The sequence below is a fragment of the Peromyscus leucopus genome, chromosome 20, assembly GCF_004664715.2.
Source record: "Peromyscus leucopus breed LL Stock chromosome 20, UCI_PerLeu_2.1, whole genome shotgun sequence".
Classification (NCBI taxonomy): domain Eukaryota; kingdom Metazoa; phylum Chordata; class Mammalia; order Rodentia; family Cricetidae; genus Peromyscus; species Peromyscus leucopus.
Genome location: NC_051080.1, coordinates 30448009 through 30464757, shown reverse-complemented (window position 1 = coordinate 30464757; position 16749 = coordinate 30448009). Strand labels below are relative to the sequence as shown.

At 41.1% G+C, this 16749-nt stretch overlaps 1 protein-coding gene across 26 annotated transcripts in view; it reads left to right on the top strand.

Moving 5' to 3' along the window:
- Window positions 1-16749, top strand: part of Ptk2 (protein tyrosine kinase 2) — a 221195-nt gene that overhangs the window by 130999 nt on the left and 73447 nt on the right. For 14 of the 26 annotated variants that reach the window (XM_028886014.2, XM_037197525.1, XM_037197524.1 and 11 more), the window contains 3 exons: window positions 1107-1159; window positions 11226-11309; window positions 12401-12418. In XM_028886014.2, the coding sequence (XP_028741847.1) occupies window positions 1107-1159; window positions 11226-11309; window positions 12401-12418 (155 nt within the window). The remainder of the gene's footprint in view (window positions 1-1106; window positions 1160-11225; window positions 11310-12400; window positions 12419-16749) is intronic. The other 12 variants (XM_037197542.1, XM_037197540.1, XM_037197536.1 and 9 more) reach the window with 2 other exon arrangements.

The window sequence follows — 16749 nt, the reverse complement described above, 5'->3', positions numbered from 1 at the left end:
GAGTGCTGAGATTAAAGGCGTGCGCACCAACGCCCGGCTCAGAACTCCTATTTTTAAAAGATGTATTATTATTGTGTGTGAGTGCATGTCCCCACATGATGTGTATGTGTGGGCACATGTCACACAACACCAGCATGGAGATCAGAGAACTTTGTGAAGTCATTTCTCTCTCCTTTCACTTAATATAGGTTCCAGGGACCAAACATGGCTGCTAGGCTTGCAATGCTATCACTTTTACCTGCTGAGCCCCCAGCATGTGGGAGTCTTTTTTTTTCCCCCTGTTTGGTGCTTTCCAAGAATTTTAAACTATGTTTATATTTTTTAATGTCATTAAAATATGTTTTATCTCAGTCTGTTAATAATAGCAATATATGCATGTACTTCTTAACTCTTTTATATGCTATAAATTTCAAAAGGTTCAAATGCTACCATGTTTTAAATTAGTTTTCATTTTTTATATTTGTGTGTGTGTGTGTGTGTGTGTGTGTGTACACGTACACATCTGTGAGCACACACATGCCCCAGTGCACTTGTATCAATCAGAGAACAGCATGTAAGAATCCATTCTGTCCTTCCACCATGGTGGGTCCCAGGGAGCAAACTCAGATCATCAGGCTTGGTGGCAAGAGCCTTTGCCTGCTGAACTGTCTTCCTGGCCCTCAATTTAGGTTTTAAAGAGCAAAACTCAGTTCTAGTTGCATAGTTCTTTATATATAACTTTTCGGCAGTTTTTTTTTACAATCTGACATTTAAGCAGAAAACTTACATAGCCTTTACATTACATATTGCATAGTATTATATAGCTCTAAGTCACCTTTGTGAGCAGCTTTTTCCAGGCACTTCTGTGGTTTTTCTTTCTTTGTTTTTTTTTTTTTAATTTCTTTCATTTTTTAGATTGATTAATTTAATTAATCTGCTTTTTTTGAGATGCTGAGGATGAGTCCCAGAGTCTCAAATGTATTAAACAAGTGCTCTGTCATTGAGTTGCCTTCCCTACCCCAGTTGTCTGTTTTAATTTCGAGTCTTAGAAACAGATGCCTGTTTGACAGGGACAGGTGTTGGGTCCTGGGAAGGACAGCATTTACACTTTGTCTGCTCTGTTGCAGGTTGGCCAACAGCGAAAAGCAAGGCATGCGGACACATGCAGTCTCTGTGTCAGGTAAGGATCTTCAGGTAGAGACCTAGAAGAGCAAACTGCAGAGTGGATGGTGTGGATGGCACTCTGTTCAGTTCATCTGCTTAGAATGAAGCACCTGTGTGGTTTTACTGTCATGAAGTAGTTGTCCATATAGACTTGATTGGAGATGCTGCATGTGACCCTACCATGTTACTCACCAGGGTATGTAGGGCTTCAGATTGTTTCAGTGCCATGCTCTATTTAGAGTGAAAACCTTCACTTTTGAAATTGTCATAATTTATCTTTACAGTTCAGTAGCATTTAACAGAATATACTTTGTATTGTGTGTTGGAAGTTCAAAATTTGTGATTTTTAAATGGTTTTCGTCTTTCACGGTTAACATAATGGTTATTTAATGCAGTCAAGGTACTGCATAAGCATTATCTTAACTATTTGTGTGGTGATGTTTTTGTTATGTTTTCAAAGTGTTTGTGCCCTTTTCCCCTCATCTAAAAATGTGCAGGATAGAAGAATTTTAAGGAGGGGCAGAAAAAGACACTTTCCAAGGTCCCCAGCTGTTTATGTTAACATACATATACCCTACTGTCACACATGCACATAATGTCCGCATGTGTAGATGTTACCACATACCATCTGTTCTCAGCTATGCCTGTGAACATAAAGGGTATAGTTCTAAAATAATACCTTTTGGTACATTCAGTATGTGACAGATGAGACTGGATTCCTGTTTCTTTGTTTTGAGTCAGTTTTTCTTGAAGTTTAGTTTTGTATTTTTGCCCAGTTGTTTCTGTATCCTCTTTTGGTGCACAACATACGAATGTATCTATTTACTCTCTTCCTTGACCGCAAACATCCCACAACCCCTTACTCCACAGGTGTTTTCGTTTGTGATACACTTAGGCAGAGTCACTCTGTTAGTGCGAAACACTGTCGTGCTCTGATGTCCTAGAGCCAATAGCTACTTCTTGGCAGAGTGCAGAGAAGCTCTTGGTTCTGGATTTGGTCTCATTGGACAGTGTCAGGACTACTCCATGTTTTCCAGGACATGTCAGTCATTTGAGAGCCTAAATCATGACTTGGGAAGAAACCCAGACTTCTAGAAGGGTTACTGGGTGTCATCAGACCTTTATACAGTTCTTGTTCAGCTTATGGTGGGTATAGGTATTGATTCTGTGGGCTCATCAGGCACTCACAGTTTTTAATGTGGTAGAAGGAGTAAAGCTCACATGCCTTAGTAGGAGTCCAGAGGAAAGAAGCAGCCCCTACGCCTCTGAGGCTGAATCTTCAGTGTGGTCTGTAGGATAGATGGGTGAGGTTTGAATACCACTTAATCATCAGACACTGAAATAGATGTGCCCCGTAGAAAGGCTGCAGAAGCTCAGGTACTGGTGACTGTGTTTGCCACAATCCCCACAGTTGCCCAGACACAGGAGTGAGCTCAGACTTCCTCTTGGGCTAGAGAACATCATCCTGCTGTTTACCTCTGGGTGTTTCAGAAGTCCTAGGCCCTACAGCTCTTATATCCTCATTCTTCAGGTTAGAGCCTCACTTTCTTTCAACAGTTGGTCAGCATCAAAGCTCTGCATTTTACCTCACAGCCAGCCCTTCCTTTTTGACACCCTGCCCCCATGAAAGAAAAAGTTGGACAGTTTTTGTTGTTGTTGTTTTGAAACCAAATCTTACTTTGTAGCCCAGGCTGTCCTGAAGTTCTTGATGTTCCTACTGAGTCCCCTAAATCCTAGGGTTATTGGTATGTGTGTTGCCTGAGTGGCTGGATTTTAGTGAGCACTGTTGTGTTCTATTTTGCTTTATGTTCTATGTTCTTTTTCTATGAATTAACTCATGAAATCCCTCTAACAGACTGCTGAGATCACCTCTCTTAGTTACAGATGAGGGGACTAAAGCCGATGATGTTACAAAATGTGCTGAAGTTATACATGTGAACAAAAATAGAATCACTATGCAAACTTGGGTATCTGCCTCAAACTCCATTTTAATTTCTTAGGATTCTGCCTTTGTTTTATTCTCCTGGGGTGTCTAAGGAGGAATTGTGTTCCCTTCTCTGAGTTATGTTTTTCAGAAAAAAATTATCAGTAAAAATTTTGTGCCTACCAGATGACACTCAGACTCTATCAGACTCTGCCTGGCTCAGCTGTTCATGCCATCCCTTAGTCTCAGCCTGCCTTTCTACACTTGACTTTTTCCTCAGCCCTGTTGCTTCTCATTCACATTATGCTAGGGATTGCGGTCACTCTCTTCCGAGCTATTCCATTATCTTGTTCTGCCCTCCTTTACACAACAATCTTTCTATCCCTAAAAGCCGATAGGCAGTACTTTGGTTGTTGACCATCCCTGCTCAGTTCACAAACCCAGGCAGAGACAAGTGATCAGTGACAGAGCTGTTGTTTTTAGCCCTGTTGATCACACCATCTGCTGCTTGCTCCTAGGCAAATTCAGGTTTGTAAATCCTGTCTTCACAAACTGTAAAGCAGAACCCACCTATCCTGGAGCCTGTGCACAGACTCTGTGGGAATGTTTTTGTTAATGTGATACCTAGCTGATAGTGCTGTGCTATAAGCAGATCCCAAGATTATTTCTTGACTTTACTGTTTGTTTTCCATGTGGAGTGAGATGCTGACTCTCTATACTAAAATCCTATTGTTGCTGGGCCTGTGGCCTTCCATTTCTACTGCCACAGTGACCCTGCTTTGTGTAGGCCAGTGGAGTGGGTTGTGGTCTGTGTGCTCATTTTCCTACTACACCCTGCCTTACTTATATGACACAACCCTACCAGGTGGACTGAATGCATTCAGCAGATGCTTGCTGTGTCAGGTGCCCTAGGTTAGATGTTCTCTAGCATCTTTGGGGGAGGTGGTTAACCTTTGAAATTTCAACTATTTCTATATATAAATGAGTTTTACAGAGTTTCACAAAGATACCTACTAGAATAATATTTTTTCCTAAGCATATTATTCTTAGAATTAAGCAGATTAAAAAAAAAAGACTAATCATTGGTTTTTATGCCTTTTGTGAGCTCAGGTAGAAGAACATCAGCCCTGTCTATAAGACCAGTGTCCCGGGCTATCCTCAGGGATCTACAAGTATGCCCTTAGTGACTGTGGCCCTTGGTCTTGGCTTGCTGTTGGAACAGTGTTGATGTGAGGACATTTCCAAGATCATAGAGTAAAGCTGATTTTAAGTGTTTTAAAGACTTAACTGTGTTTGGTGGGTTGTTGTTGTTTTGTTTTTTGAATTTTCTAAGAATAAGCAGGCTCTTAATTGAGCCCCCAAACCTCAAGTGTGAATAGAAGTCCGTGATGGTTGCTATTCTGTTACTCTGTGGCCCTTATGTGATATTTGGACCATGCAAAATCAGACTGTTGATTACACTTTTTCTCTTTTATGTATCTCTATGGAAATGGCTGCAGTGGTCCTTTTTTATCTGCCAGAAGTATTTATTTCTGTTGATCCTTCTGTACTACTTTGAGATGAGTTTTTTTTTTTCAAAGTCTTATTGCATATGTAAAAAATTTGTAACAGATTATTTCATTACACATAATTATATAGGATTACTTTTAGGTATATTGAGTTAGTGTCTGAAACTTATTCTAACTACCAAGAAAACATTTAGCAAAATAAATGTTTGTATCAGCCTGCTTCATTTCAGATCCTAGAACATTTCAAATATGTTTGAATGGTTTGTGATCTGTACAGGTCTGAGTTTGCCAGGCTGGGAATCTGTAATCATCCCTGCATCTCTCTCCTTGTCCACTCTTGTAGATTGGGTCTGTTGTTCATTAATCACTGTGCTGCTGCTTAGCAAATTCAAGTACTTATTTACATGCTTAGGGAATTTAAGTGGTTTGGTCAGGTTCATGTAGCAGTGAGTAATAGAGTCTGCTGGAAGCCCAGACCTTGAACTCCAAGAACTCATTCTCTTTTCATTAAACACCATTTATCATTGCAGAATCTTGATGTGTGCAGGGGAGTAATATTTTAGCATGTGATTCCATTATAGAAATTCTCCCCATTTAGCAGGAATAATAAAGTACTGACTTTTCTGTTCGAATTCAAAAGTCTGCCTTTTATTCTGTTTGAAAGAGCTTCTTATGCCTAATTTTACCATCTAGTTTCCATTGTGACAGTGCCATGCTTTCCAAAGTTGTCTGTTCTGCCAAATGCTCCCCCCACACTTTGACATAGGGTTTCATTCTGAAGCCTAGTCTGGATAGAATTTACTATATAGCGCAGCCTGGCTTAGAACTCACTGGGATCCTCCTACTTAAGCCTCCTACGTGTTGGAATTACAAGGCATGTACCACCATGATTCTGAATGCTTGATTTAAAGACTATTCAGAATTTAAAGGTGTAGAGTGGGGAGCCCTTCCCTAACTGAGTATTGCTAATTAGTACATAAGTTCATTTGGACTAAGCCTGGTGGCACATGTCTTTAATCCCATTACTTGGGAGGCAAAGGCAGGTGGATCTCTGAGTTTAATGCAAGCCTGGTCTACAAAGTGAGTTCCAGGACAGTCAGGGCTACACAGACAAACCCTATCTCGAAAAAATGGAAACAAGCAAAAAAAGAAATACAAGAAGTTTATTTGGGATCCAGATGTGTTACACACATCTACGATCCCAGTTTCTCAGTGGGTTGATAGGAGGATTACAAATTTGAGGCCAGCCTCTGCAAGAAGCCTAAGTGAGGCTGTATATTTGTTTGTTTGTTTTAAGCTGGATATGTAGCTTAGTAGGAGAACACTTACCTGGCATGTGCAAGGCCTTATATTCAATCCTAGGTACTACCGGAGAAAAGTTCACTGTTGTAAATTATGTGCTTTATGATGCATTACAGGCATACTCTGAGAACCAGGAAAACTAGGAATCATTCTAGTCACAGTGGTCACAATAAACATGTTCTGACTTGGCAGGTTAGTTTAGGAGGGAACTCTAAACCACTGAGAAGCTTCTATGTCTCTGGCATCTAGAACCACTCTGGCTGGTGATAGTGTGCACAGATGAGGGCAGGAGTGATGAGAACAGCCCACCCATGTTGCTTTTTGTTCATTTCCCCATCTTGATGTCATTAGAATTCGGCCTGCTACTAATGATATCTGAGGGTGGCACTTAATCACATAGCTTTACTCTGTGGTTCCTGCAGAGTCGTGAGCACCCAGAGGTCATAGAGGCAAAGAAATACCAACATCATTGGTTGAGAAATAGTGTCCTGTGTGAGGGCCAGAGAGGATGACTTCTGTTTTTACAAGTAGTTCTTGTGGGGTTTGTTTCTTGTCTTCCCTAACAGCCTTCCTACCAGGAGAAAAATGAATTGCTATACCAGAGTATTTTAAACAAAATGCATTTCTTTCTTTACAAAAGTGTGTGTGTTTTAGAGTAGGCAATGCTTAAGTATTCTTGATTCACAAACCTTAACCTTCTGAATAAACTGATGAGAACAGTAATTAATAAACTTCAATATGTATTGCAAGGCACCTAAGCATCATTTTACTATCAAACAAATACTGCTAACATGGAAGAACAGGAAAAACTTGCAAGGAATCCCACCTGAGAGCTTCTCAGTTGATAATACAGTTAGTAACTACATAGAAATTAGGGATTTAATTCAGACCTTGTGATTCAAGATAAGCCATAGAGGTAGACAGATACTATCAAATTCCCATGGTGTGTTTTGCCTTTAAGGAGTTCCTTTAAATATTTTGTCATGGTATGTTTCAGGTATATACAAAGAAAGGACAAAGTTGTGAAATGCTTTTTCACATACTCATCATCCAGGTTCAGCAGCCAAAAGTTTACAGCCAGTTTCATTTCACCTTTGCTTCCAGCTCTTACATGTGTATGTAATCCTGTTATCATTCCAAAACATGGTTTTTAAGCTCATTCCCCTCTAAATATAAAAAACGTTATTAGGCACCAAGTGTGTATAAACCCCTTATGGCCCATCTTTCTGCTTCATTTTATCCAGACAAGAATGAAACAAGACATCCTTGTTCAGTTTCTTCCCTGCCTCTTCTGTTTGTCAACCAGGCTCTGCTGTTGTTTGTAATGCTCTCATTTTAATTCTGTTACTGTAATAAAACACTGACTAAAAGCAATTTAGGGAAAGAAAGGGTTTATGTGGCTTATAATTCCACATTACAGTCTGTTGCTTGAGGAGCTCAAGCAAAAACCATGTAGGATGCTGCCTGCTGGCTTGCTCATGTTCATGTTCACTTTACTACAAAGCAGGTTATAGGCCACCTATGAAGTGCAATATATGAGAGACCCTGTCACCAAAATAAATAAATGGATGGATGGAAGGAAGGGAGGGAGGGGGAAACGGGCAGGTGGAATTGATCAGTGGGTTGGGGCCTAGCCAGTCTCAAAAGTATCCTCTGTAAAGTTCTCTGTGAATGGCTCACCTGATGTTGGAAGCTTTTGACATTCATACCTTGGCCACAAAGGGACAACATGTAAATTTTATTGTCACTCCTTCCTTTATTTGGCTTGAATACTTTACATTACAAACTCAGGGAGGGAGTTTTCCTGCTTGAGAGACAGGAAAACAGCTTTTCATACATTTCCCAGTTTGATTTGTTGTTTTTAGAGACACTGTTTTACTATGTAGTTGTGGCTGTCCTAGAGCTCACTATGTAAACCAGGCTGACCTTGAACTCAGATACCCTCCTGACTCCAGAGTGTTGGGATTAAAAGCACACACCACCACACCCTGACTGTGATAGTTTCAATTGTCAGCTTGACACATGTGAAATCACCTGGAAAAAAAAGTCTTAAAGAAGGCCTGTGGAAAACTTTCTGAATTATGTTCGTCGAAGTGCTCATTGTGGGCAGCAACATTTCCTAGATTTGAGTTTTGGATGGACAGAAATGGAGAAAGGGAGCTAAGCAGTATGAGCATATACAAATTTGTTGTATCTTTGCTCTTGACTGTGGATAAAAGTATTGCTTCAAGTAGTTCCTGCCTTGACTTCCTACAGTGATGAACTGTAACCTGGAATTGTAAGATGAAATAAGTATCTTCCCCTAAATTGCCTTTTATAGGGATATTTTATCCCAACAACAGAAATGAAACAAGGACAGTATGACATCCCATCCAAACTCCTCCTTTCTCCAACCTCTTGAGAACTCAGTACATCTTGGCTGCTAGATGCCTCACAGTGCTGGCCACTCTTCACGCCAAGGACCCAATGCTGAGTCTTTGGGCTACTTGCTGTCAATCTTTGTACTTCCCCTGTGGGATCTGTGTCCTTTTATGGCTTAGTTAAACTTGTGCCTCTTTACTGTTCCCTCCCTTTTTCTCTCCTTTCCTTCCTACCCTCCCTCGGTTTTTTTTTTTTTTTTTTTTTTTTTTGACGGGGGTGTTGTTTGTTTTTTGAGACAGGGTTTCTCTGTGTGATAGCCTGGCTGTCCTGGAACTCACTCTGTAGATCAGGCTGGCCTACCTCGGCCTCCCAAGTGCTGGGATACCATGCGACCTGGCCTCTGCTGTTCTCTTAAGCCCAAATTCAGTGTGTGGCCTGCCTGTTTACCACCTGCTCTTAGAAATTCAATGAGTACCTCATGCCTAGCACATTAGAGTTGAATCCTGGGCCTCCACAATTCCCTAAGTGACTTCCCTCTTTCTATTGGCCCTCTGCCTCTCCTTCTAGTTCAGTGCATTGCAGATCCTGTTTGTTTCCACCTCCCATACTTCCCCTGTTCACTGGCTCATTCTCCTGGATTGTTGCTGTTCTGCCTGCTCCCTTTGTCTGTTCCCAGGTAGCCTGTTAAAGTGAGATGGCTGTGGTATAGTCCTTACCTCCATTCCTTACCTCCTTTATGTCACTCAGAGTAAAAGACAGAGTCTGAGCATTAGCTATCAGAGCTACACTCTCTGGTGCTCACTAACTACCATCTCTCACATTCTCGGAAGTCTGTGTCAACTTGTTCTGTCTTACTCTTCATTGCTCCTTGCCAATGTCCTCTTGGTCTCTGCAGAGATGTGGCCTGAATATCTGCTCTTCCCTGCCTGTGCCTGCTGCTGTGGGCATGCCCACTTCCTATTCTTTTGGATGTCTTTGCAAAATGATAGCTCTATTGAAAGTTTCAGATCTACACAAACATGCCCCCATATCACTTCTGCTGTGTTTGCCCTCGTGGTGCATATGTACATATTGGTAGTTTACTTATCTTTCCCCTGTATAAAGACCCGAGTCCAGAACTCTATTTTGCTTAATACTCTATCTCCTACATAGTGTGCCTTACTCATGGTAGATGTTCAAAACCCTGTGTTTTTATGAAGCAGGTTAGTCTCCGTATTACCCAAGGAACACATTTTAAAAGCTGCTTGTTTTAAGTCAAGATAAACAATATTACCTGTTTTAGAAATAAAGTAAGAGAGAACTAAGAACAGCTAGACATGGGTAGTAGTCACTGTGCCAGCTGGCCAGCACCTCTTCCCTCAGCTCTTCACTGGAGGGAGCTTTGGCTTCTCTTCAAGAAGTGGAAATTGTCGATGTTAGAGTAGTGGAGCTGGTGTCTGAATTCAGACTGCCAAAGCTTCTTATGTTTCTCATTTTCACCATACGTTCTTAGAGAATGGTTCTAAGAATTGTGAGTTGAACACTTAGGTATTTTTACCCAAATCTAGTTTATTTCATGTTAGTTTTGTTTGTTTGTTTTTTATATTTTGCTTTATTTTGGTTTTTGGTGTAGCATCCTGTATAGCCCAGACAGGTCTTCAAGTCCTGGTCCTTCTGCCTCCAGTGCCTCCACCTCCAAAGCTGTGGGATTATAAGCATGCACCTCCATACCTGGCTTCAGACATCATCTTATGAAGTCAGAGCATAATTCTTAAAACCACGAAGTTAATACTGACAGATATTATCATCCACAGCCCATACTATTTCATTGCAGTAATGTCCTGCATAGCTCTTCGATTCTGATCCTCCCCATCCACCTCAGTCCATAATCCATCCAACATCAAATGGAGCATTTTATTGTCTAGCTAGAGCCATCATGTAGGAAGTCCAGAAACAGAGTGGCTTTTCAGATCAAGCCCTAAGATGAAGTAGTCACTGTCACTGAAACCAAATCATGCCCTTTGAAAAATACTGCTAATTTGTACATTTCAGTTCTTATCATTTCTCATCTTTATGTGTGGATACTGAGATTATTGCTTTCTTGACAACCAAACTATCTTGACCTTCATTCTCCATGGGCCCACACTTCAAGTCAAGACTGTTACTGATGGCACCCTGTGCCTCTGTATACTGTCATACTATGGCTAATACTTTGTTTTTTGGTGTTTCGAGACAGGTTTTGTCCATGTAGTTTTGGTGCCTGTCCTGGATCTCACTCTGTAGACTAGGCTGGCCTCGAACTCACAGAGATCCACCTGGCTCTGCCTCCCGAGTACTGGGATTAAAGGCATGCACCACCACCGCCAGGCTGTCTGATACATCTTAAAGGCTCATTCTGATGTGTGTGCTCTACTACCATTGCTATACTGTAGCTACTCTATACCTCACTGCTTTACATAGAGGGTAAGTCCCTCCAGTAAGTTTTAAGCACTTGGATGGACAGATGAATGGATGTATGATGATGCATCTTTGCAGCTTCTGTAGTTGGATATCCTCATCCCTAGTTTATGTTAAGATACTCCAAATCTTTAATTTCTCATAAAGCTCTTACAGTTTTCTAAGATTTCTTTCTTTATGGACAAATGTTAAATGTTCACAAACACATAGACTGTTCTTGATCCTTAAGTTAATACCAGTCTTTGTTTTTTGTTACTGTTTTTTTTGTTTGTTTGTTTTAGTTGTGTTATTTGTTACTTGACTGGCCTGGAAGAACTCCTGTTCATCGTTTGTTCTTTTAGTGTTAATCTTTAGTAAAAACAAATAATTCTTTTTAAGCTACAAATCAATGATAGTAAAAAATAAAGTATACCAATGGTCCAATAAAAGCATTTCAATTTTGTATTTGTTCTTATAGATATAGTTTTAAAATTAACTGGTTTTTTTTTTTTTTTTTGTATTGAAATAATTTGTTTCTGTTTTTCTCTTTCTTCTCTTGCCTCTTTGTAAAGGAGTCAATCACTGCCAACATAAAGTTAAGAAAGCTAGGCGCTTTCTCCCTTTGGTCTTCTGTTCCCTTGAACCTCCTCCAACCGGTACTGCACTGCACTTGCACAGGCTTTCCTGTCAGCCAAGGCACATCCCCAAACTAACTTTAGCTAGATGCTTCTAGATTGTCCCAAGCAGTTCATAGCCATACTGATTATCAGTGTATGTGCTGTTCACTGTCCAGAAGTGATAACTTGGGGGACAGGTTTTGTGTCTTGTAATTGACACAGTTTGGGCCACTGTCTTTACTTAGATGATCTTTTGTTGCCCATTTGCTGACTTTTAAATGCATGACAGGGCAAGAAGTAGCTTCTTGGTGGCATTTCTGTTGTCTTGTTTTCCTACAAGGGTTGTCAAGACCTGTTTCTGGCCTTGTGAATTTTCTAATGTAGCATGTGGGACATGGTCCATATAAGCTCTGGGTGTCTGCATTCTGTATTCTGGGAGGCAGATGTTCAGGAATGCAGCATAGATAATCACTGCCTGGGCCATTTGGAGGGTTTCTAATAAAGCAGTGATTTTGGTGTTGTTGTAATTATTAAAACCATTTTTTTCAAAAATGTCTGAAAATTAGTAGTTTTGTATGCATTCAAATGGGAGGCTGAATTGTCATCAGAGCCTTGAGAACTACACTTGCCCTTCATGGTAGTGTGGACATGGCCTGCATCTATCATGGAGACTTAAATCTATTACCTCAATGAGAGATGAGTCACAGGCTTATCTCCTGGTGACCCTTTTATTTACATGATAATGATGAGATTCTTGTCACTTGTATCTAAAAGATGCAAATGGTCCTTAAGGAAAGTAGAAGCCTGTTTAGCATTTAACAATGAAAGGCAATCAAATTACTTTTGCCTAGTGTGGTAGAAAGTAATTAAGCTTTGCTGTTCTCCTGTGTAACTGTGTACAATCTGTTGGCAGCTTAAAATTTGGCTTAATGGTCTTCAACTCCAGTAAACATACTAGTACAATTTTTGCTATCTTGTGAATGAACCTTGGGATGATTTTGTTATTTTCTTAAGCTTTGATTTATTTGTCATTTTAATAGTGTGTTTCCTTCTCTTCTCTCCTTCCTTCCTGTCTCTCCTACCCTCTGTTCCCTACTTCTCCTTTCTTTGCATGCCACCTGGATCTGCAGATGAAATTAGTGGGGACGGTAATATTTATTTTCACATTTGTGTTACTGCTGTGAGATAATCATGTAGTGCATGTATAAAACTTAATTATAAGTGAGGTATTCAAAAGGAAAGAGTGATCTTTAACAGTCGTTCAAAAGAGATAATTAGGGAAATACTAGCAATAGTAATTATTACTGTTTTCTCCACATTTGATGATATTTTAAAATTACATTTAGTGTCAGGATGATATTTTAAAATTACATTTAGTGTCAAGATTCTCGTGCTCCTGCACAAAAAGTGGTATATTTATTCCAGAAGATTAAGTTTTATAAGCTAAAATAGAGGGAAATGTGTACTTTTCCTTATGGTTGAATGACAGAATACCTTCAGTGGAGATTTTACTCCTATGTGTTTTGAGCTGGAGATGTAAACCTAGAGAGAGTAAGCAAACAGTCTGCAGAGAGTTTGTAACTAGCGTAATTCCAGAAAAGAGTATGTTCTTTATAGACTTTGAAGCCATTGTGGAGCTTCACGATAATCAGGTACTAGCACCTGCTTGCTACCCTTGAGTGTTTCCTGTGGTTTTAGACTACCTGCCAGCCCTCCTGTGCCTTATCAGCCCCCACAGTTCACAGATGGAGACGTTAACCAGCAGAGAGAGACCAGAGGTGGGCCTTGGGCTCCATTGGCCTTCTCCACTTTTCCATTCTGTCACAAGCTTGCCTCCACAGGAGAAAAGGCCCTAGTAGTCATTGTGAGGATTACTGCTAGGCACAGATGCAGACAACTATATAGATAAGCAGTGGTTACCAAGATGGTGCATTGCAAGCATTTATGTGTACTTTCCTCATATTGAAATTTCCTGGTACTGAGTTAGCCAGAGCAAAGCTATACCCCATCTTACAGGGAGTAGCAGAGTTGTGGTCTTGGCTGACGTCTATAAAGATACTAAGGCCCACCCGTTCTAGTACTGCCACTTGAGGTAACAATGTTTCTATGCTTTTAGTAGTTGAGGGAAATTTTTCAAAAGAAAACTAGCACTTATGATATCAGAATTACACGAAACTCAAACTAGAGTGTATCCATAATTAAAATTCTTTTAGAACACAGCCTCTCCTATTTGTTGGCATGGTACCTGTCTGCCCAAGGTGTGGTTTGAACAGCAAAGCCAAGTCCTTGCCACAGGAGTACAGTTGTAAAACACTTCTTTCCTAGCTTCTTACAGAAAATGTATTCCACTTCTTGGTCTAGGTCACATAGTTGGTTAAGATTTTGAGTAAAGTGGCCTTGTGGCTCCAAGAAAAAGACCTCTTTGCACTGTTATATGGTTTCTTCGGAGTTCGTGACATGTGTGTTGACCTGGCAGAATGAGAGCCTGAGGTTGATTAGTTCTCCCAAATTTCCTAAATAAACCAGCCCTGTGGCAGTGTTAGTACATGGCTCGGCATACACATACACATGTAGGAACCACTTCCCAAGGGCCAGGGGCAGCAGGAAAGCCAGTCAAGAGAACAGGTGTTGGAGTTTGGGGTGTCTGCCTGCTCCAGCAGACATGTCTGCTGGGACTTAGGAAGAGAAAGGGAGAGAGCTGCCCCACACACCAGGAGTCAGTTTCAGTTCTGCAGACCCAAGGACAGTATCCATGCTGCACCACTGCATCCCTTATAAACACCAGGCGAGCCTAATCATGCAGCTCCCGGGGCATATGTGCCAGGGTGAGCCTGTGATGCCACTGATGAATATTGGCAGTTTCCATAGTGGCTTTGTCTCCTTTTACTGGGCTGTCACATGAGAACTTGTCTCTCATTTTCTGAGCTATGACCTTCTTCCTGTTCATCCTGTGATACTGAAACATACAAATTACAGCAAATGTCCAAATTTATAAGTTCCTCTTTTTATAATACTTATTTTTCAAAATTATTTTATTTCATCTTATTTTTGAGATAGGGTCTTGTCTGGCCCATGCTGGTGTCCTACTTGCTTTGTAACCACGGGTAACATTAACATTGTGCTTCTAGTCCTTCTGCCTTTATGTTCTGAATGCTGGAGTTGTGGGTGTGTGCCACTGCCCAGTTTCAACTAAACTTGGGTCCTTACGTATGCTAGGTATACCAACTGAGCTACATTTGCAGCCCTCTCTGTATTTTTATTTATTTGAAACAAGAGCTTGTTGTGTTGCCCATGTTGACCTCGAACTCCTGAACCCAGTGATTCTCCCACCTCAGCCTCATGCATAGCTAGGATGACAAGTGTATATACCTGACTTGTGAACCTTGAACTTACGGGCTAATGATCCCAAAATTGTCTGCCAGTTCACAGGTCTGATGAAGTTGAGTGTCCCTGGAGCAGAATTGTGCCCCAAAATATGTATTTTAATAGCCGTAAAGCAGAGGTTTTTCTGATCTCACAAGTATAGTTCCAAACATATTGTTGTTTTTATTTTGTCTTTTTGAAACAAGGTCTCTGTTTTATGTGGGTCTGATTGTCCTGGAACTCACTTTGTAGACCAAGATCCACCACCCTCTTCCCAAATGCTGAAATTAGAGGTATATGCCACCACACCTGGTTCCAAACATTTTGAAAGACAATAGAAGCTGATGTAGGAGAGCCATGCTGAGACCCACTCTTCCTTCTCAGTTTGTGTGTATGAACAAGGGTTCTGCTGAAGGCTGGTAGTGTATGACTACTCACATACTGTCCAACGTTTGTCAGCTCAGGCACCTTGTCCCAATCACTTCCAGTGGAGAATGTGGATTCAGCTTTCTTCCCCCATTCCCCTTTTCTTTTCTTAATTTGGTGCCCAGATCTCCAAGCCTTTCTTTCTTTTTTTCCCCCTTCCTTTATTATTCTTGTATTGCTTTGGGGGGGGGGGGCGTGTAGGGGGAGCAGCATTTTCTGACTGGCCTCCACAGCTGCCCAGGGATCTTGAACATGTAAATCACCTGCGTTACCAGTATCATACTTGTCCCACAATTCCTAAAGATATAGACTTTCCCTGGTTTCTGTTTCTTCCACAGTATGCTCTGTGTAAATCAGTCCATAAAGCACTACACAGCTCTCATAAGTCCCCATAGATTTTATGTAGAACTCAAATAATTTTCTGGGGAATTTATAAATACTTTTTGTTTTGGGGGTTTTGAGACGAGGACTCACTCATATATAAGTCATTTCCGTTTCTTCTCTCTGAAGGTTGGCATCTCCTGGGGTTTTATGAGCTTGTTTTGGAGGCACTTGAGTTGAATGAGGACTGACTGAAAGGGTCTGCAGACAAGAACTCCTTGCCTTCAGGTCCTTAGGTAGCCCTCGTGAACAGCAGCATCAGGAGTGCTTGCCATTTCTCAATGCCTGTACCATCATCTCCTGTCATAACCCCATGGGTGCAATGCTACTCTCTTGTACACATGAATGCATGGCTGTGGCATAGGCAGGGAAACCAATAGGTATAGAATGCTCTGCTGCATGCTGTCTGTGCTTCCCTGAAGAAGTTTCCCAGGTCCTGGGTAGACACTGTCCTCACTGCGTTGCCACCATGCCTTCATCCTCATTGCTTAGCACATAGCTCCTGAGCACCTGCTTTGTGCCTGGCATTCACTGTGCTAGATGCTGAGGACACTGAGGAGAAAAGGACACATGGGGACACTGCTCCAATAAACCCTACCCTGGATAGGTGTACAGATCGGTGTTGAAGAAGCAAACTAATGAGGTAGTTAAAGGACAGCATTAGGGAATTAAGAACAAGGAATAGGGATAATTAATTTGAGGAAAATTTTGAAGCAAGGCATGGTAGCAGAAACCAAAACTGGCTGTGAGCCCATGTGAGCTTTAGGATATAGTAAGACTCAGTTGAGGTCATTGCTGTTGGTGTCATCTTCTGTTTCACATCCTTCATTCAGACAGTAGACTCCACTTACCTGAGAGGATTGACTTTGGGATGAGCTTGCTGTGGTCTTCTGCTACCCAGGAAGTTGTATTATAGTGGCCTTGGTTCATTCAGTTTATAAGGCGATGTGGTGATTAAGTCTACTGCATTTTGAGTGAAAAGAAAGCAATTGGTAGAGACCAGTCTGAGTGGTGTGTTGCTTCCAAAAGTCTCAACTATTGGAGTGGACTCCAATTATTGTTAGAGATGCCTGAGTAGCTCCCTCCACCCTCTCGTTTTTTTCTTTGATAGGTTGTCTTACACAAACTCAAAGTGGCATCTCTGAGAACCTAGTAAGGGAGGCAAGAGGAGAAGGTGACATTTCAGATTCATTAAAACTTTGTTTTAGGGGCTATATAGATGGCTCAGAGAATAACACTGGCTGCTCTTCCAAAGGACAGCTTCGATTCCCAGCACCTACATGTGGCTCACAATCATTTGTAACTGCAA